This window comes from Curcuma longa, chromosome 11 (genome assembly GCF_044706935.1).
Source record: "Curcuma longa cultivar G26 ecotype Majalengka, Jawa Barat chromosome 11, ITB_CL_G26_1.1, whole genome shotgun sequence".
NCBI classification, from domain to species: domain Eukaryota; kingdom Viridiplantae; phylum Streptophyta; class Magnoliopsida; order Zingiberales; family Zingiberaceae; genus Curcuma; species Curcuma longa.
The window spans coordinates 17,186,826-17,207,099 of record NC_133871.1 but is presented as its reverse complement, the minus strand read 5'-3'; the positions used below and the strand labels follow the sequence as shown (position 1 = coordinate 17,207,099).

The window sequence follows — 20,274 nt, the reverse complement described above, 5'->3', positions numbered from 1 at the left end:
CCTTCTATGTCTTTTTTTGGGTTTAGCATCTGCAATTCTTTCAACTGCAATATGTCCTTTGAGTGTCTCTTCTACCTGCAGTTTACTGACCTACATGACGCTGATAACTGAAAAATGACTTCTATAATAACAATTTTTGTTGTTCCTTTCTTTCTTTTGCGTGCAAAGTTTTTCTTCTATGATATGCCGTGTAATATCATTGCTTTGGAAGTGCTGTTACTATGTTAATCTTGTTTCTGTTGTTCCTTACTATTATTATTTTGCCAGTGTGCCAGCTATGTAGGATTTGGGAGGCCATTTTGACATGGAGATCTGAATTTAGTGATGAATTATGTTTAAATTTTTCTACTGTTGTCAATTTCTTATCTTCTTAAGTCGATTCAAATGGAATTTATCATGAACAGCACTTCTCCTGTTGCTACTTATATCATCATGTCTATTATCCTTTTGCTATCTGCCAAATTCCAAAGAACTGAAACTAAGTTGATCCACCATGAAGTTTTTGTTCTGATATGGCACACCACTTCTGTTTATTTGTTTTCTTATTAATTTTCTAGCCAAACCAATTTTTACTTTCTTCTGTGTTTATAGAGGTGATGTTGCTTCATTCTCCCTATCAGAGTTTTGTTGATATATACAAGAATGCTAGTTGAAGATAAACTCCTTTTGTGCTGCAAACATATGGAGTTCTAATAATTAAACTTCTTAGTCTAATGGGCAGATCATATAGCCTTGGATCCTTTTAAACATTGTTTTTGAAATAATGATGTCTATTTAAGATTTTCTATACATTAGTATATTTGTTAGCATTTTATTTTATTTTTGATAATGTATCATCTTTCAACTCAAAATTGCCATTTGTTTATTTATGTGGATTGATTAATCCTCTATTTTGGTATTATACATGCATACATAATTGTAAAAGTTTTCCACATATATCATAGCCATTGCCATCATAATGCGTGATGAATTCATGACACCAAAAGGAAAAAAACAAAACAGGAAAATTTTAATTTAATAGAGTTCTTGTTGATATATATATATTTTTATTTTAATATTGTTTTGTTCAGATTGCAAGAATGGTTTATAGAGCCCCTATTTGTGGAACTAAAGTGAAATCCTTCATAGAAATAATAAATTTTGATGTTCCACTGTCTGTTTTCTTAGTTGCATTTTAGCTTCTGCAGCTCTTATTTTTGATAATTCAGTATTCAGATCTTACGATATACTGTATTATAATAACTCTTTAGGTGTGTAATCGATACGTGAATAACAATTTAACTTGTTCCTTTCTTTTGTATTAAGAATTCTTTTTTGATACAATTTCACAATATCACAAGAAGAATGAAAAGAAGCAAATGCTTAGAACTTTAGACTGAACTTTAGATTTTAATTTGTGTTTTTTTTTAATATCAAAATCTAATTTGTTATTTTTAATATATTATAAATAAATTAAAATTTATGTAAATTAATAAATGAATTTATTGAAAAATTATTTATTAGATTTGTTTATAAACATTAACAAAGCCGACTTATTGCTGTTTAAATTTATTTTATTTTATATATTGTTTTAGAGCATCCACAATGGATGTTCTAACGGGTTGTTATAACACTGTTATTAGTGTTAAACACCATTGTTTACCACATGAACGAGGGGTACTATATATAGAGAGAATAAAAAGGCGTTATTAACGCGTTATTAGTTGAATGCGTTCCAAAGGGTGTTAATTTTAGTTGAACGTGTTCAATTAAAAGTAAGATGGGCCAGTCAAGGTTCCACCTATGTATATTTTTTATTTTTTAATTATATTTATTAAAACGGTTAGTTTTAATAATCATTTTAAAATTGAATATTTTTTTAATATTATTTTTTTAAAAAATAATAAAATTATTATTTTAAAAGTAAGATTATTATTAAAAATAATAATAATTTTAATTTTTGGTATTTTTATAATATATTTATTTAATATGATATAATTTTAAGATTATTGAGTGAGCGGTGGAATTTTTAAATAATAAGTATTAATATTAAAAAAAATATGGATTAAAGAGATATGTTGTTATAATGAGTATGTGGTAGTATACTTAATGAGATAAAGGGTGTTATAATAAGAGTGAGTTATTATTGAGAGTGGGTTACGAATGCTCTTAATATTAAATAAAAATAAAATAAGTTTTTTCAAACTAAATAAGAAATATGTTCAGAAAATATCCCGTTCATTTACAACCCTAATTGGAAATCGGCGTGCGTTTGTTTGTTTGTAGCGATAAATTTAGTCGTTGCGTTTACAGATGGAACCGTCTGGCGACGTTTCTTATTCGCATGGTAAAGAATCTTCTGCCGCTTCAGCGCCGCATCGCTCAATTTCCATCTTAGAGATCGGAGAGACCGCCGGCGATCTCTCGGATTTCGTTGCAGCTGTTTCTTTTCTCCCTCTTTTGTGAAGGAATGGCAGGCCTCAGCAATGGCGGGCTTCTCTACCATGAGATCCAGGAGTCGAAGCTTTGCGCCGTCCACTGCGTTAACACCGTCCTCCAAGGGCCCTTCTTCTCAGAGCTCGATCTCGCCGCGCTCGCGTCCGACCTCGACCAAAGGGAGCGCCAGATGATGCTCGAAGGAGCGAGCCTTGGCGGCGCGTCGTCTGGCGATTTCTACTCGGATGTCTCCCACAATGTATCGATGGGCGGGGATTTCAGCATCCAGGTTCCTTTTCCTATTCCTATTCGATTTTTTTTTCTTTGCTTTACTTTAATTCGTAAATAGCAATTAAATAAGTTTGATTTTGAAGAGCAACGGAGACTGAAAACCCAGGCGTTGTAGACATGATTCTTTTTTCCGTGCAAAATTTTCCTTGATTCTGTTGCTCATGTTTTTGGTTATCCATTCTACCAATAAAATCTCATGTATTTTTTTAAGAATTTTTTTTTGGCTGATTAGTTTGTTTTCATTTTGGTTCCTGCACCATTTTTAAGGTTGAATCCATGTTTCTGAACTTTGTGGACAGGAACTATTATGAACTTAGCTGTTAACTGGGCATAATGGATAACAACAGTATAATTATCATGGTGGAAGTTCCAATTCAGTCCTTATAAAAACGTTGCTTTTTAAAATTGTGGTAGCATAGGGGACTTATGGTTATTTGGAGTTCACAAGATTATGTTTCAAATTAAACATTTCAGAAAGCAGAAGGTCAAATTGCATTTCCATGGAATGCTGAAATTTTAATTTCCTTCTATGAACATTGATGATAGAGATACACTCTTTGTTCCCTGTAGACATCTCTAATCTCTATAGTTTACTAACTCTGATGGGACCGGGTTGCATCCCACATGCACAATCCCTTCTTCCCTTTTCTCTATGTTGTGCTTGTATAATTACATTCCTAATTATTTCTCCTGTTTTCGCCTTTTACTTTTCCTGCATAACCATTTTCAATAAACCAGGATAACATGAAGGAAAAGAAGGAGCTTAACAGTTAGTGAGAACCACTTTTTTTTTTCTTAACCTCCTTACCTGCTCTTCCATCCTTTATGTCCTTTTCCTACTCCGCTTGTCTTCTTTGTCCTGTTACTTTTCTTTTTGGTACAACATCAGTTTATATAAATGGAAATCTTACCTGATAAGATCTTGTGGGGTGCAAGATGAGAAACAAGAAATAAACTTGAAGGTGTTTTTGTGAGTTCATCTTACAAGATTCCTAGTAATATAGCAACTAGTTATTTTAATTTCCATGCTTGGACCGTTTGGTTTTGTTTTATACTTTGTAATCTAAATTGTCAATGTAATTTAAATTAGAATCTTAGATAAATGAATCAATATGGGTTATCTTTGACTTTTAGGTGGGATGACAAGTCAGATCGACACAATTACATTTTGCCTTTTCTCAGCAAAAATTATCTTTTCTAGAATTATCATTGTGAAACTTCGATCCAACAATCACTTTTCCCCTTTCCTCTCACTCAACACATGACATCTTAACTGCACGACATAGTGAATTTTATGTGGTACTTCTAATCTGTCCACCTCATGTCACATTGGAGTGAATGCTTTATTCAGAACTAGTCAACTATGGAAGAATTCTTGGAAAATTAACGATTATTTAATAAGTTGTTAAATTCTTGGAAAACATATGCAGTATTGTTTTATCTATGATTATGGTCTCCAAACATACTGTTTTGGGTCCTTGACTAGACCAGTTTGGTCTTAGTTCAGATTCATAATAACTGTACTAGTTGATACAATTAACTCATACAGATTGATATCAGTCTCAATGCTCTCTGTTCTTCAAATCCATTCATAAAACCTATTTGACAAGGAAGAAAAGATTCTACTCATTTTATATTGTAATAAAATAGATAAAAGATAAGTATTTGGAGCCTCTTTCTGCTACTAACCTTTGGAAGAGCCTCATTAATTGCAATGAATGTTCCATAAGAAAGGTCTTCTTGGCTCTTGCAAATAATTAACCAATGTAATGTTACCTAGCAGTCTTTCTGGATATCTTAGATGAGTAATCTGTCTGACGTTGTATAGGAATCAACCCAGAGGACTTAACCATCTATCCTATTGTTCACAGAAATTCTTAATGTTGTGAAACTGTTTGTAGTCTATCCATTGCTAGTTCCAGTGGTATTCACATTGATTTGGACAATGTTACATTGTAAAACAGAAATAGTGATGATCATAAAAATATTAATTTACTCTCTAGATGGCACAATGCTACAAGGAAATGATAATAGATTCCTTGTTTTGGTTGAAAATAGACTATTGCTTTGCTACACATTAGCTAACAGTACGACCAATGCCATATTATAAAGAGGTTGCTCTTTTACCATGTTGACATGACTTGTAAGTGATTTCAACCCTTGAGATTTTTCTGTTGCCTCTTTTCCAATATATTATAGTTGGAATCCATCTTGAAGGAATTCGAAACTTTGGACATACCATGGCCATAAATGATTTAAATCCTTCTCTTTCTATAAATTTGAAAGGAAGTTCATCCATTATAATCATTTTAGCTAATGTTTTTCTAGATGTATCTTGATCAAATTTCCAAGAAGTCAGGCACACCTCACCCTCTCTTGACCGTAGTTGTAAACTTAACTGTGTTTGAGTTATTTCAACAACATGAGGGAATTTTTATATGAGGTAATATGAGATCTCAAACTTGTCGTTCCATTCTTATTTGGATCACAAAAAAATTCTTTATCACAATATTTGCATTTGACTTTCATCTCTAATTCATCATTAGTAAACTTTATGAAATGATCTCATCCTTCACTTCTTGGTTTCATTGCTTTTCTCTTCACTACCTTTCCTTTTGATTCTATAGTAGTTTTTGTTCCCACTTAAGGACCAATATCAGCTTGTGGTATCAAACAACTATTTTAACATCCATATTTGATACATCGATCAAATACTGATCACAGATGCACAAACACTGTTTAAAATATTGCAAGGTGTGATAATACTATTCAAAATATAATTGACTAAAACTAAAAGATAAATATGAAACTCAACCATGACTCTGAAACTAAAAGCATGATGATACTATCAGGATATCTAAATATTGTTAAATACTTGAGTTCAACAAAGAATATCATGTACATAGAAATGATTGTAGCAGGGACATCGTGGATAAGCTTTAGGTCTTACTGCATAAAAAATGACTACTAAATCAAAAGTAGAGAGAATATATATAATCAATCTAATAGTTTTTGGTGGGTGAGTTATATGAAGAAGAAAGAACTGATGGCAATTTGTGATTCAATATACGAGTGTGATGGATAGTACAAGATAAGATTATAAACTTTAAAATACTGAGCAAAATAGTATACCTGTCGGCGATCGATGGCTATTGCAATGTGAGGATTAGAGGACGAGGGGACTCAAGTCTCAAGAGAAATAGGCAAGAGGCGGCGAGACGACAAGATCAAAGGAGGCTCAAGCCGGCAACAAGAGCGACGGGAGGAGGGTTCGAGCTAACGGCTAGACTTCACAGATTCTCGGCTGCGAGAGCGACAAAAGGAGAACAACGGTGAGAGCAATGGGAATGGCGAGAGTGGGAGGGGATCGGGCAATGAGTCTTCGGAATCACAGACAGTGAGGAGCATGACGTGAGTCGCCAGTGAGGAGAGTCACATATTTGGGAATTTAGAGTTTATTCAGGGATTTGTCGTATTTTTTTATCGATTTATTCAATTAAACCGAATAAAGAATTTAAAAGCCGAAACCGTATTGAATTAATCGAAAAAAAATTATTTTTTTAAATGAAATTCTGAAATAACCAAACTAAATTTTTAATTTCGGTCGGTTGTTTGTTCGATTTAATTGAACTTTTGTTCACCCTTAAAGGGGAGCAGAGAAGGCTATAAATGGAACTATGTCATGAATTGTTGAACTCTAGCAAATTTATGACATTTTGTTCCTTTGTCAGGTAAATATTTTCAATCATATTTGTCAGGGCTAATAGTAGTTGCAAATGACAACCTTGGTTAAATGCCTTTTTATGCTGATTCAAAGGAGAACGCTAGACCAAATCTGAACTGGTCTCCATTAGTAAATCATTATTGTTCTATGAGCACCGACATTTATTCTAGGAAAGGTTTTGACTTTGCTAGATCACTGTTCATCAAGGAATTCTGACTAGTCTTTGATTCTGACCATATATATGGCCGTACATGCATCTACATGATGCAAATGCTTTAACTAATAAGAGAGCGGTGAATGTGTGGCTAGATGCAAAAATTATAAACAATGAATGATGCATTTACTGTTGGTCGTTCACTTCAATTTTCACTGTAGTGGATCAATTTTTGCCTAGTGTCATTTTATCTTCTTTTTTTTTTTTTGTCTGATTTTGGTATCCCCTTAACAGGTTTTGCAGAAGGCTCTTGAGATCTGGGATCTTGAAGTTATCCCTCTTGACTCTCCTGTAGCAGAGCAATCTCAGTTTGTGCCGGAGCTTGAGAATGCTTTCATATGCCACTTGCATGACCATTGGTTTTGTATTCGAAAAGTCAACGGGGAATGGTACAACTTCAATAGTCTTCTCCCGGCACCTGAGCATCTTTCCCAGTTCTACTTATCAGCTTACATAGATTCCCTGAAGGATTCCGGTTGGAGTATATTTTTGGTTAAGGGTAACTTCCCAAAGGAATGTCCAATACCACCAGACAATTCAACTGTCTTTGGCCAATGGCTCACTCCGGAAGATGCACACGGTATAGCAAAGTCATTCAATCAAAGGAAAGTTTCAACTCGAGGATCATCATCTCTCGAAATGGGCAGTATAGTTGACGATGAAGAGGAAGATCTCAACGCGGCGATTCAAGCTAGCCTTGTGGATTCTGCTGGTTTTCAAACAATATCTGACACAGTTGAAGATGGCCGTACAACTCCACAATCTTCGACTATCAGCTCTAAACCTGATGTGCCAAACCCTGTTGCCAATTTGACAAATATTCTCCCGCGAGATACTGCTACTGGTGAACCAAACAAAGATGTTCACAATGTAACCTCTGGTCCAGAAACTGAATGATGAGATGATGGAATAGACCATTGAAAATGTTTCCTACATTGTGGAAGTTTATTACCATCCCACATGTTTTGCACCTTAACATATATAATTATCCTTATGTCTTCTAAATACTTTCCACCATAAACTATTCTTTGTTTTGAGGAGGTTTGTTTGACATATTTCTGTTCGCTTATATTCAGGTGTTCCTGCTGCTTAAGTGGTGGTGCGTGATAGTGTTTGACATCTACTGTTACAATAAATTAATTTCGCTAACCGAATAAAGATAAATCTGTTGAAAATTATTTTAAAAAAAGGGAAAATTCATATTTGTTTTGTACTTGTGTCGTTTATTTATATTATTTAATTTGTATATTGCTACCTTGCCTTGTGATGTTAAATTAGACTAGATAAAATATAACTTTAACAATAAAACAACTTTATACTTTGGAGAGACACCTAATTGTATAAAAAATTTCTTTCCTTTATTTTTTAAAACTGAATCAATCACTTTTAAGATTACTTTTGGGGTTATTTGGATCATACCAACTGAATACTTAGATTATTAAAAAAATTTAAAAATATAAAACACAAAATGAAAACATGAAAGAGAAATACAATTGAAAATTCCTCATCGAAGAGCACTTTTGAACTTTAAAAAGAGAAAGTGGGACCCAAATAAATAAAAAGTTATGAATTAATTATCATTTTAAATTCTCTATTATTAGCGCAATTTGTATTATTTTAATTTGTCGTTATAGAGATCAACTTCTAAAATATTTGTTAGATTCGAACTCTAATCTTTTTATTTATTTTTTTAAATATTTTACTACTACCTCATATCCGCAGAGGATAATGCCAGTCATTTTAGAATGCAATTGCATTAATGGCCAAGAACTTAGAGTTAAAGAGAAAAGAGAAATCGATGATGGAGATTAGCATTAGGTATCTGACTCATCTTCATATGGATTAATTTTAAAGATGATCGATGATCAAGATAAATCAAAAGGCATTGGTAATCTACTCTGGTCTATGACCCGCTTTTTCAGATCCACTACCCACTAAAAAAACATCTTCTACAATACATCGCAACTGAATCTCGACTCTCAAAATGCCTGAGATCCGCACTGAAAGTCTAACCACTGTACCCTAAAGTGCAATTTTGAACTTTAAAAAGAGAAAGTGGAACCTAAATAAAGAGTTATGAATTAATTGTCATTTGAATTTGTATCACTTCTCTATTTTTAGTGCAATTTATACTACTTTAATTGACTCATTTTTTCATATAAATCATTGTATTTTATTAATAATTCAGATGTTCATCTTATTTATTTTCCTAAATATTTTACTATTATTACGATAGCACCCATGGAGGATCATGTAAGTCATTTTAGAACTTTAGTTTTTACGACCAATTTAGTAGCCTGAAAACCTCAAATGCAAGTACCACTATGATGCCTTATCACTGCATACAAAGATATTAATATATCATTCCTGAAAAAAAAAATCATATATATATGTTAGAACAACATATATATAGCACAAAGAATTCTAATGATGTTATGTGATGATGATACATCGAACTATAGCAATGAAAATTTTCACTTCAAAGTTTAATTAATTGTCTGAGCAAATATTATATATATATTAATGCAGAACAGGAAAACTATACTTTTACTGTATTTTATTTTATAAATTTAAACACGGATCTATTATTATTATTTCTCCATGACTGTTTAGCACGAGGACACATGATAAGATTCATGCTTAGTCAAAATATATATGAGAGATTAGTAGCATAATTAATTAATTAATTACACAGATAATATTTACAGTACTGGATCTTGTCATTCATTAAACTCGATCAAAAAAGGAAATCATTGTGTGTCATTCATCTCTATACATCAAGTAATGTCATATTCATATATTTGCTAACAAATACATAATAATGCTTAAGAGGATGCATCAGTACATTCAAACACTACCATGAAGCATGCATAGAATTGGAAGACCAAGTTTCAATTATATATTTCTGTTTCAGTGAATCATGCAGTTGTTTCTATTTTATGTATCCATTCAATTAATCATTAAATTTCCGAGATTATAAGATCAAAAGGAAGTTTGTGTTTCACCTTATTGTTCACATGATATAAGCAAACAAGATAGACAGGACAAAACAACTATGAGAAAAAGCTGCAGAATCCAAGTTCCTATATATACACACAATGAAATCTCCAGATACTCTACATGAACATCACCAGAAAGATCAAACACACAAAGGCCAAATTAATCGTAAATCTGAGCACTTAATCATGGTTTTTCTGCACAAATGAAATGTTTAAAACTTCTAAGTCGTAATTAATCACCTTCACAGTGCCATCTTATTCTCTTTGCTTGTAAGCAATGGCAGGCCAGGAGAAATGACTCAAGTACAACACTCACTTCCTGATTCATGCACTGTTTCCTATATATAGATATTCTTCCATCGAAAACGATAAAAAAATGACTACTAATTTCTTTAATCAGTCCCATCGCATTAAAGTGAGGCATAATAAAATCAAATGAAGGTACAGTGAGAATTTGTAGACATCAGGATGCTGAAGAAGAAAACAGAAATGAAATCTGTAGATCAAGCAGACAGACATCCAGTTCTTGGTCTCAAATTCGTGATGCATGTTTCCAAATAATGAAAGCTCATGAAATAGTAGGAATATAATTATGCAATTACCAGTAATGGTCTGAAGATTAAAAATATAAATTATAGGAGTCGATGATGATGATCGATCGATGAAGGTCACGCATTTCTAGCAATAGGTAAAGCGTATGCGTAGTGATGAAGGTGTCGGTGATTAGGGTGGAAGCGGAGGGTGGTGATGATGATGATGATCTGGAGGCGGCGGTGGAGCTATCTTGCGCTTCTTCTTCTCGTAGCTGACGCCGCGGGCCTTGGACTGGAGGTCGCGGACCTCGCGGAGGTAGAGGCGGATGGCTCGGGCGGCGAAGGGGTTGTTCTCGGGGCGGCCGCCGTTCTCCTCGTAGGCGGCGCGGAGGCGGCCGACGAGGGCGTCGAGGCTGCCCCAGGCCTGGCGGAGCGGGCAGGGGCATGGCGCCGGCGGGGAGGGGTGGCCGAAGAAGGGGCACACCTGCACGTGCACCTTCGTCTTCCCGAACTGGTCCAGGTACCGCAGGAACTCCAGCACGTGCGCGCCGCTGCACCTTGCCAGCGACAGCGGCGGCCGGTGGTTCCTCAGGTACTGCCCGAACGTGTTCCAGTCCCGCCGCTTCTGCGACTCGTACCGGCTCAGCGACGGCGACGAAGACGACGACGACGACGAAGCTCCGACCGCCGCAGCCAGGGGTTCCTGATCGGAGGGAGGGCTCTCTGGGTTGATCGGTATCATGTCCATCTCTCTCCTCTTCTTCCTATTCAAACTAAATTCACTTCCCTAAACACAAGGCACAAGCATGTGATTACCGAACAGATTAATTCACGACGATATCGTAGATGTTTAGCGTGCTGTACGTCCCGTAGCCATGGCCAATTACAACATCTATCAGCTCGGGGAGGAGGAGAGAGAATTAAGTGGATGTCTAAATATGGATAACCATATATAATACGTTACCTTTGGTGGCTGGGGAGCGCAGATCTGCTGCCTGTCAGAAGGTCGAGAGTTCAAATTAAGTGGACAGACAGAGGGCAGTAACGCAGCTGAGGGCTAGCGAGTGGAGGATGCCAACGATCCCACCGACTCGATCGGCCACAGGGCGTTGTTTCCTGCTCGAGGAGGAGAGAAGACGCAGAGATGGAGAAGAAGTAGCTTTTTGCGCAGAGGGAGAGGGACGATGGGTCATGGTTTTAATGTCCACGGGGGTGTACGAGCACCAGAAGAGAAAAAAAAAAAAAAAAGAGAGGGGGAGAGGGAGAGGGAGGAGAAAAAAAGAGGGTTAGGGTTTTTTTTTTTTTTTTGGAAATGGAGACCAAGTTGGTGGGATGTAAGGTGTGATGTGACAGCAGAAAAAATAAAGATTTGATTTGATTTTTTTTAATAAAAATCAAAAAATCCCTTTGTTTTATTAAAATTGTCTTTTTTTTCATTCATTATGAAAATAATATCCCAATCATCCCGTGTTAATATTTTTTTTTATTTCTCAAACTATCCTTACTTTTTAAGATTATTATAAACAAACAATTATAATAACTACTATTTTATAAGAGTTGCTACATAATTATAATAATTACTTTTAATATTATTATAGCTATTGCAAGTTCTCAATTGCTACATAATTATATCCAATAATTACTATATAATTATATTAGAATCATGCATTGAAATGACACCTCTTTTTCATTTATTATCAAAATAGTCTCATCCCGCATCAATATTATTTTTTAAATTTATTTTTATTATTATAGTAATTATGATTCCGTAACTGCTATACAATTATAGTAATTAAAATTTTATAATTACTATAATATAAATATTTTAATTTTAATCAATGCTAATAATAATATATTTTTGTAGCTATAATTCATAATTATTATGATATTAATATTTATTTCTGATAATATTATATTATAATAATATTTTAACTATCAATATTAATTAATTAATAACATTTTGATGATAAATGGAAGAGGAACATTCTTTTGACAATTCCAATAAAAAATAATATTTTTTTAATTTTTGCCTTATTTTTTATTTTATATTAATTAATAATTTAAGGTGAAGCTTTGGTTTTGCACCTTCAAAATTTGCCCATCAGGACTAGAAAATTTATCAAACCACACCCTTGAAACATTCCGTACGGTGTTGGCTCGTTGCTCGCCTATGAGAAATGATTGATCTCTTATCATGTGTGTGTATATATATATATATATACACGTATATCGATAGCATCCTCATGGTCTTTATCACGTACGTATACGTATATATATAGTGACTAAACGAGTCATATATAAGAGCTTGTATGATAGAGCTAGCTAGCTAGCTATTAGGTAGAAACTAATGATTGCTAGGTGCTAATTAATGCGTATTATTCTTTATCATCAATTTATTAATTACATGTCTCCCCTTTGATTTTAGCAATTAAATAATAATCATTTTAATCATCAAATGAAATTTTCTTGATGCGAGGGGCTAATCAATATCTATATATATACTTGGTTTTCTTGTATGTATATATATGTTTACCCTTCAAATTACAGAGTTAGATCAAAGGAAGTTTAATTAAACAATAATATTCATTCTTTTAATTATCAATTATACTTTTCTTAAAAATAATAATTATTCTATTGTTTATCTAGCTAGCTAGCTATTATATATAAAATTTTCCAAATCAAATTAAACAAACCCTACTAGCTAGCTATCTCATTTGTTCTGTCTCTTTTGTCTGGATCTCCATCCTTCCCCAACCTCTCTCTCTATGTGTATATATATATATATATATTCAGATCAAACTGTTGACATACTATTGGCAATCTTATATCTGACGAACAAAACAAACTGTTACAGTTAAACCAATTTACTAGGAACCAATCACACAGCTAATTTCTCTTAAAAAAATAACTACAGGGGAGGGAATTGTACGTACGTCTTTGAGAACCAACAAACTATATATTCAATACAATTAAACTCCTCCCCTGTGCTGTATTACACATGCCAACAGTTAATATTCAACTCAAAGCATATATCTATCTATATTATTATATATATATAAAAGCATGCAGCAGGAGAAAGAAAGTACAGGCAAGGCATAAAAATTTTGGATCAGAGAGCTAGCTAGCTAGTCAAAAGACATGCAAGGAGGCCTTTATATCCTCTCTCTCTCTCTCTCGCTCCTCTGAAGCAGATCGAGAAGGAACATATATATGGTCGTCGTCCACTTCCCATATTTTTTGGCAAAGGGAACAAAAACACAGGCTATCAAGAGCTGAGTACACTTGCGTGCCTCAAACAGACTCGTCGAACGCTAGCTAGGCGCTGCTAATTAAAGTTTGGGCCAGTTCCGAGAGAGCAGCTAGCTAGCCAAACTAGCAGCGGCATGCAGCATCATGTGCGCTGAGTCTGCCGGCCTGAGGCCAAAAAAACAGGAGATCGAGAGCTGAGTACACTTGCGTGCCTCAAACAGACTCGTCGAACGCTAGCTGCTAATTAAAGTCGGGCCTGTTTCGAGAGAGCAGCTAGCTAGCGGCGTGCAGCATCATGTGCATGCGCTGAGGTAGCCTGCCTGAGGCAAAAAAACATCCGATCGAGAGCTGAGTACAGTTACGTGCCTCAAACAGACTCGTCGAACGCTAGCTAGCTAATTAAAAGAGGGGAGTTCAGTTGAGCCATGCAGTTATTCCGAGAGATCGAGCAGCTTGCAGCTAGCTAGTAGTGGCATGCAGCATCATGTGCACTGAGCCTGAGGCAAATTTTTTTTTTTAAAAAAAAGGACCACCAAAATACGCAAACAAAGCGAAGGCTGTACGTATATTAAATTAAGCAAAGTTGTCGTGAGAAGTAAAATTAAAATTAAAAATGAGGTTGTGAGTCTCGTAGCAGTACGTACGTACGTACTCTCATGAGTTTATAAATACTGCAGGTTTTATGAAGTATGATGAGTTTCACGTGCCAATCGAGATACGGCCCAGGGAGAGAGAGGATCCAATTGTTAATTTGTATGGGATGATAGATAGATTGATAGCCCATGAGACCGACTGAGGTATATGGGCTGGGCCGACTCAGGTTCGGCCCAGGGAAAGGGAAGAGATTGAAGGTGGTTAGCTCTGGTTCTATTCATTTCAGATTTCACATGATTTAATTTTGATATCTATTGATAGCTTAAGTCAAGTCAGTATCATCTTAAATGAATCTCTTAATTTATAATCAACATTCAATTCCATTCCACATCAAATCGTCATTTTATAAAATTGTCTTTTAAGATTTATTTTAAATCTTATAATCACGGATAACATTTAATTATCGTCTTCCTTTGGTAATGTATCCAAACGTTATTTGTTTGTGAAAAATATTTAATTTATATTCGAAATTATTGAATTTAAATTGGGTTTTGATAAAATTTTTAATAGAATTTAAATTTATAATATTTTATTTGATTGTTCACTAGTCGCTTGTGAGTCGAACTTAAATTGAATTTTAATTTTTTAATATAATTTTAATTTAAATATACTCATTCGAGTAATGCAAATCAAACTCCAATTTAAATCATTTTGAATTATAGTTCAATTATGTTCAAATCAAAATTCAAATAATTTAAATCAAACTTAAGCTCAAGTCAAAATTATTTATATTTGCGAGTTTTGAATCGAATTCAAATATCATCAAATATTAATATTTTCATATTATGCAATTTTATTCGATTCGTTTGCTTTAATCATAAATATTTATATTAATCAAAGAAAGAAAAAAGAGTAAATTTTTTAAAATAATAATAATAATAAATAAAATTTATTCAAGTAAAATTAAAAATATAATATGTGATCGAGGTTAACAAGTAATTTGCCATGAGGATAGCAAGAGGATGCATATGTCTATATAATCTAATACATACCCGGGGAGTTTGTTAATATGATGGCGGGGGTCCAATTTAGAGAAGCAATTAAAGCGCAGGTAGCTGAGGGGGTAATTTACGTCGGGGGAGTGTAAGATTGCTCATCGCACAATGTATTATCGATCTGCACCACGTGATTCGGCCCTTGTTTAAGCTGCTGAATGCTCGCCATCTCTCTTCCTTGGGCAATTCTTGGATTTGTGATCGAGCGAGCTCTCGGGATTCTCGGATATGGCCGGGTACGTTCTTCTCCAAGGCCTCGCCTTTTTCATATTTGCCTATATTTGTTCTTTCTTTCGTCTCGTTATTGTCTTCTCACGAAGGATTAGGGTTTGGTAGAGAGGCGTATGAATGGTTTCAAACTGATCCTTGATGTGGTCATTTCATGATCTGTAAGGTTCGACCTTTGGATATCCGCGTTGCTAGTTCAATTTCACTAGGTAGATTGAATCCGCCGATATCCTCGTATGCGGGGAAGAAAGATTTGATTTTGAGGGCGGAACATGTACCGTAGCGTGGCAGAAAACGCCACGCGCGGTGGGATGGCGTCGGATAACGGAGATGCGGTGGTGACGCTCCATCAGTTGCCGCGTTGGAACGACGCGGATCAGAGGTCTTACGTTTCCGGGGATATATCGTCGCCGTTGTCATACTTCTCGGATCCGCTTACTGCGCCTTCTGAAGCTGATTCCGGGGTGAAATCGAGGTTCCCTGTGGATCACGAAATCAATTCTAAGATTTATCTTTGGCGTGGAAACCCGTGGAATCTGGAGGTTGATGCGGTTGTGAATTCCACTAATGAGGTGAGATTTGGAGTTTCCTGTTATTCTCTCTTATCCTGGAATGTCCTATTGCATTTCGATGCATCCTCTTCCTCTCTCTGTATATGCATACATTTTTTTTTTTGGGAGGATTCAGATTTCACATAATTTAGATTGCTTTCTAGAATTTGGATGAAGCACACAGCAGCCCTGGCTTACATGCTGCTGCTGGCCCAGGTCTTGCAGAAGAATGTGCATCTTTGGTATAATCCTGAAGCATCCAATTGGCTTATTTGTTTTCCCCCCTTCATTTTATGTATTCCTTGGATTCATGGCATTAGCTTTGACATATTCTGTGCAGGGTGGTTGTCGAACTGGAATGGCTAAAATTACCAATGCTTATGATCTCCCTGCTAGGTATGCATTAGCATTAACTATCATAATTAGAGAATACACACTGCTGAGATGAAAATTTAGTTATGCTGTGTTTTTTTGATAGCATGTCGTATGTGTAGTGAGTAATATTCTATCATTCCTCAATTTTTGAATGTATGATTTGTATCTTTGTGCAGTGATGAGGTTATAAGTTATATGGTAAATAACCCATAGGTTGAAAAAAGGAAAATGAAAGTTTTCATGGTTTCTCAATGTTTCCTTTCACATAACACTAAAAGTATGTTCAAAAGACATCTTTCTTATGATTGTAAGACATGTGCAAAGTATAGACTTAGACATATAAATTTATGTGATAATTTTGTTCAAACAGGTTATTATTGTTTATGCCCCTCTTATCAACAGTTTATGTTGTTTATATGATTATCTAGTTGTTCCAAATATGCATCTTGTTGTTTGTTGACTTTGAAAACTTGTATTCAATGTCATTGTGCAGAAAAGTTATTCATACAGTTGGTCCCAAGTATGCTGTCAAGTACCATACAGCTGCAGAAAATGCCCTTAGCCATTGCTATCGGTCTTGCTTAGAGATCCTAATTGAAAATGGACTACAAAGGTTATTGTTTTTTTTTTGTTGAGATTTTTTAGTGTTTTTTTTAAAATTTGTTATTGACATCTCCATTATTTGTTTTTTAATACGCCAAACTGAGTATTTTCTGACATTCTCTTGCAGTATTGCAACTGGATGTATTTATACTGAGGCCAAAAACTATCCTCGTGAACCTGCTGCACATGTTGCCATAAGTATGTAATGATGAGCTATCCTATTTGTCTATTTCTTTTCAATATGTTATTCTGATGAAATTAGTTGATGACGTTAACATTCTTCTATTATCTTTTTCACATTCATATTCGTATACATCATCAGGATAGTGCACATGGTGGTTTGTTCATTTCTTTTTCTCTAAATGTGTGTTTATATTGTTCAATTACTTATCTTGGCTCACTTCTCCATCACTTGGGTAGGGACTGTAAGGCGTTTTTTGGAGAAACAAAAAGATAAAATCACTGCAGTTGTTTTTTGTACTTCCACATCAACTGATACAGAAATATATAGAAGGTACGTGCTTCTACAAGGTTACAAGCTTAGCATGCCCATGTCAATCATAAGCATGCTACCAAATATAAAAATATTAGATGAAACATGTACACTTTATTTTGTCATAACAGAGATTGTGAAGAGCATTCAATCCTTCAAGGATTCTCCTTTATGCAATGTTTCAATGGTTCATTTTCAAATCTTCTTTTCTTTAACTTCTATACACTTTGAAGGTTGCTTCCACTTTACTTTCCGAGGGATAAGCATGAAGAAGAGATTGCCGTGTCAAAACTTCCTGCAGATGTTGGAGATGAGAATGGTGAGACGGTTATTGATGAAAGGAAAATCAGAATAAAACCTTTGCCTGCACCTGTGGTAGCTGATGCAACTCCTACAACAATCTCATTAGATCTTCCAGTTTCTGATGTTGGATTGACTCTGAGACGGTTAGTTGAAGTTAACAAGCATTGACTGATATTTTAGTTTCTGGTTTTCTGTCAGTAATTTGCAATAAGTTTTTCTGTGCAAATTCAGTTTGATATCCTTTTCCCACTAAGCTTATACGTTTTTGTTGGAAAATGTATTTCTTAATAAATTACAGCATGATATCTTTTCCCACTAACTTGTTTTCTTTCAGCCGAAACTCTAACAGCTTGGAATCCTACCTCGATCCTACTTTTATGTCGTTAATTAAGGATCCTGACCAGAGAAGGAAAGAGCAACAGGAAAAGGTTGCCCAAACACAAAGTGGTTTCAATTGTGCCAAGCTTCTTGGATATGGTGACCTTAGTGGCCCACCACTCTCTGCTGCTGAAGAGTACTCTCTCCATTCAAGATATCTTGCCAAAGCAAATTCTCTTAATCTCACAGATATTGCTGAAATGAAGATAGTGTAAGTATCTTATTAAAACTGAAAGTATATGCAACTACATTTGTGTATGTTTTTTTTATTGTTCCTGATATAGTTTTACAACATTCATTACTGAACTGAGTGGGCTTTGCTCAAGCATTTAATGTAATGTATGATGGCCTTTACAACTATATAACAATGTGGAACTGATGTTTCACCCAGAGTGGTTAACAATTTTTTTATTCTTTCATCAATTGCAGCTATCGTGGTGGTGTAGACAGTGAGGGAAGGCCTGTCATGGTTGTCATAGGAGCTCATTTTCTTTTGCGGTGCCTTGATTTGGAGCGTTTTGTGCTGTATGTTGTAAAGGTATGCAAGTAGTATCTTATTCTTTCTTCTTTGTTATGCTTGTTTTCCAGCTTTATATGGTGGCCATACAAATTTTAGACAATGAGGCTTTATTTTAATGAATTTGAGTAAATAATCAGCATATATTAACTTAGATATGTATAACTAGGTGATTATGGGCGAACAACGAGCTTCTCATATTAACTCATTCTGGTTCATCATTTTAGTTAAAATGTTGTCAAGGGCTTTTCAGTTAAAATATTTATAATTCAGGAACATAACTCGGATGAAATTGCTGCAACTGTGGGATTTGCTTCACCCCTTAACTCTCACATTGATCTAAAACCTAATTAGATCACAGCCTTTCTGATTCTTTCGTCTAACATCTTCTTGGAGCTACCTTTGATGAGTGGAGTTGAAGTGTTAGGCCACCATATTGTTGTTGCTAACCCCTGCTGCTCATGGTGTAAATTAACTTAGAATTATCTTTTACGACAATGAACTTAATCCCTTATCATCAACACAATTATATTTAAAAGTTCACTTTTAGTAATATTATAGTCCTTGTGATCTATGCAGTTAGATCTAGAAGTTTACTTTTATTAATTTAAAAATGAAAGATTATTAAATAGCAATTGACTCTATGGGTCAATTCAACTGTGTGCTAACATGAGAATTCTTCCCATATTTACTTCCATCGTCCTTAGTATCGTTAAGTCTAACAGTTTAATTATCTAACAGGAGTTTGAACCCTTGATTCAGAAGCCATACAGCATTATTTACATTCACTCTGCAGCCTCTTTGCAAGCGTAAGTATAGTAATAGTATATGATCTGTTGAAGGTAAAAAATGTAACAAGACTTTTGTAACAAAAAACTGAAGATTGCTAGTGAATTTATGTGCCAGTACGCAGAAGGATCTTATTCTAGAATTACTTTGACATTCATTTAACGTGAAGTTGTTTATGGACGCAGACAACCGGATTTGGGATGGATGAAGCGGTTGCAACAGATCTTGGGTCGGAAGCACAAGAGAAATTTGCATGTATATATTCTGAATAAACCATTCAGATTTCCAGTCGAAACAATTAGTTAGTTCCTTTTCTCAGACTTGTGTTCGTGTTCATCTTGTAGGCTATATATGTTTTGCATCCGACACTGGGATTGAGGGCAGCAATCTTCTCCCTGCAGCTTTTGGTGGACGGCGAGGTACACAAACTGACTCCCATTGTAGTTGTTGCCTATGATACCTCATCGCTCTCTTGTTGCATGATTCATAGGTATGGAAGAAAGTTGTGTATGTGGATCGACTCCTGCAATTGTTCAGATATGTTCCTCGCGAGCAGTTGACCATCCCTGACTTTGTCTTCCAGTGAGTGTTCGATGGCTCTGCTCCCTTCGTTTTGTTTTTCCAATAACAAATAGAGAATGTGATCGATCGATGAACATGTTTTTGCAGGCACGACCTCGAAATAAATGGAGGGAAAGGTTTCATCGTCGATCCAAGAACGAAATATATCTATCAGAGAGCACCTGCATGATTATATGTTCTGTTCGATCTCGTGTACAGACAGACAGACAGACTCGAGTACCTTGTGTTTTTTTTTTTTTGCTTTCATGATTTTAAGATACATCTGCAGTGTCAAATAAAGCGTTGGTTTTTGTAATTTTTGATATATTTTTTTCATCATAAAAAATCATTTTAATGATAATTACGATGAATTATTGTTTTAAAATTTCCCCTTTATAATAT

At 34.9% G+C, this 20,274-nt stretch overlaps 3 protein-coding genes across 3 annotated transcripts; 2 read left to right on the top strand and 1 right to left on the bottom strand.

Moving 5' to 3' along the window:
- The first annotated feature begins 2,320 nt into the window (after window positions 1–2,320).
- On the top strand, window positions 2,321–7,679 carry LOC141838705 (ataxin-3 homolog). The gene is made up of 2 exons (XM_074726261.1): window positions 2,321–2,704; window positions 6,879–7,679. The coding sequence occupies exons 1-2, from the start codon at window positions 2,450–2,452 to the stop codon at window positions 7,539–7,541; spliced, it is 918 nt and encodes a 305-aa protein (XP_074582362.1). The 5' UTR covers window positions 2,321–2,449; the 3' UTR covers window positions 7,542–7,679.
- Window positions 7,680–10,166: 2,487 nt separating this feature from the next.
- Window positions 10,167–11,370, bottom strand: LOC141838706 (protein G1-like5). Its single transcript, XM_074726262.1, has 2 exons — window positions 11,141–11,370; window positions 10,167–10,963 (listed from the first exon to the last, which is right to left on the bottom strand). Exon 2 carries the CDS (start codon window positions 10,922–10,924, stop codon window positions 10,367–10,369), a length of 558 nt encoding a protein of 185 aa, XP_074582363.1. The 5' UTR covers window positions 10,925–10,963; window positions 11,141–11,370; the 3' UTR covers window positions 10,167–10,366.
- A 3,838-nt stretch (window positions 11,371–15,208) lies between these two features.
- On the top strand, window positions 15,209–20,188 carry LOC141841488 (uncharacterized). The gene is made up of 15 exons (XM_074729662.1): window positions 15,209–15,310; window positions 15,469–15,874; window positions 16,018–16,095; window positions 16,194–16,249; window positions 16,722–16,841; window positions 16,959–17,029; window positions 17,252–17,345; window positions 17,558–17,770; window positions 17,962–18,216; window positions 18,435–18,543; window positions 19,264–19,331; window positions 19,497–19,566; window positions 19,656–19,730; window positions 19,802–19,893; window positions 19,981–20,188. Exons 2-15 carry the CDS (start codon window positions 15,575–15,577, stop codon window positions 20,060–20,062), a joined length of 1,683 nt encoding a protein of 560 aa, XP_074585763.1. The 5' UTR covers window positions 15,209–15,310; window positions 15,469–15,574; the 3' UTR covers window positions 20,063–20,188.
- The last annotated feature ends 86 nt before the right edge of the window (window positions 20,189–20,274 follow it).

Bases quoted from the DNA above. Each gene is read 5' to 3' on its own strand.
- LOC141838705 (XM_074726261.1), top strand. From the start codon at position 2,450: ATGGCAGGCCTCAGCAATGGCGGGCTTCTCTACCATGAGATCCAGGAG. The intron at 2,705-6,878 runs GTTCCTTTTCCT...TCCCCTTAACAG, and splicing joins GCGGGGATTTCAGCATCCAG to GTTTTGCAGAAGGCTCTTGA.
- LOC141838706 (XM_074726262.1), bottom strand. From the start codon at position 10,924: ATGGACATGATACCGATCAACCCAGAGAGCCCTCCCTCCGATCAGGAA.
- LOC141841488 (XM_074729662.1), top strand. From the start codon at position 15,575: ATGTACCGTAGCGTGGCAGAAAACGCCACGCGCGGTGGGATGGCGTCG. The intron at 18,544-19,263 runs GTATGCAAGTAG...ATTATCTAACAG, and splicing joins TTGTGCTGTATGTTGTAAAG to GAGTTTGAACCCTTGATTCA. The intron at 19,567-19,655 runs GTATATATTCTG...TTCATCTTGTAG, and splicing joins AGCACAAGAGAAATTTGCAT to GCTATATATGTTTTGCATCC.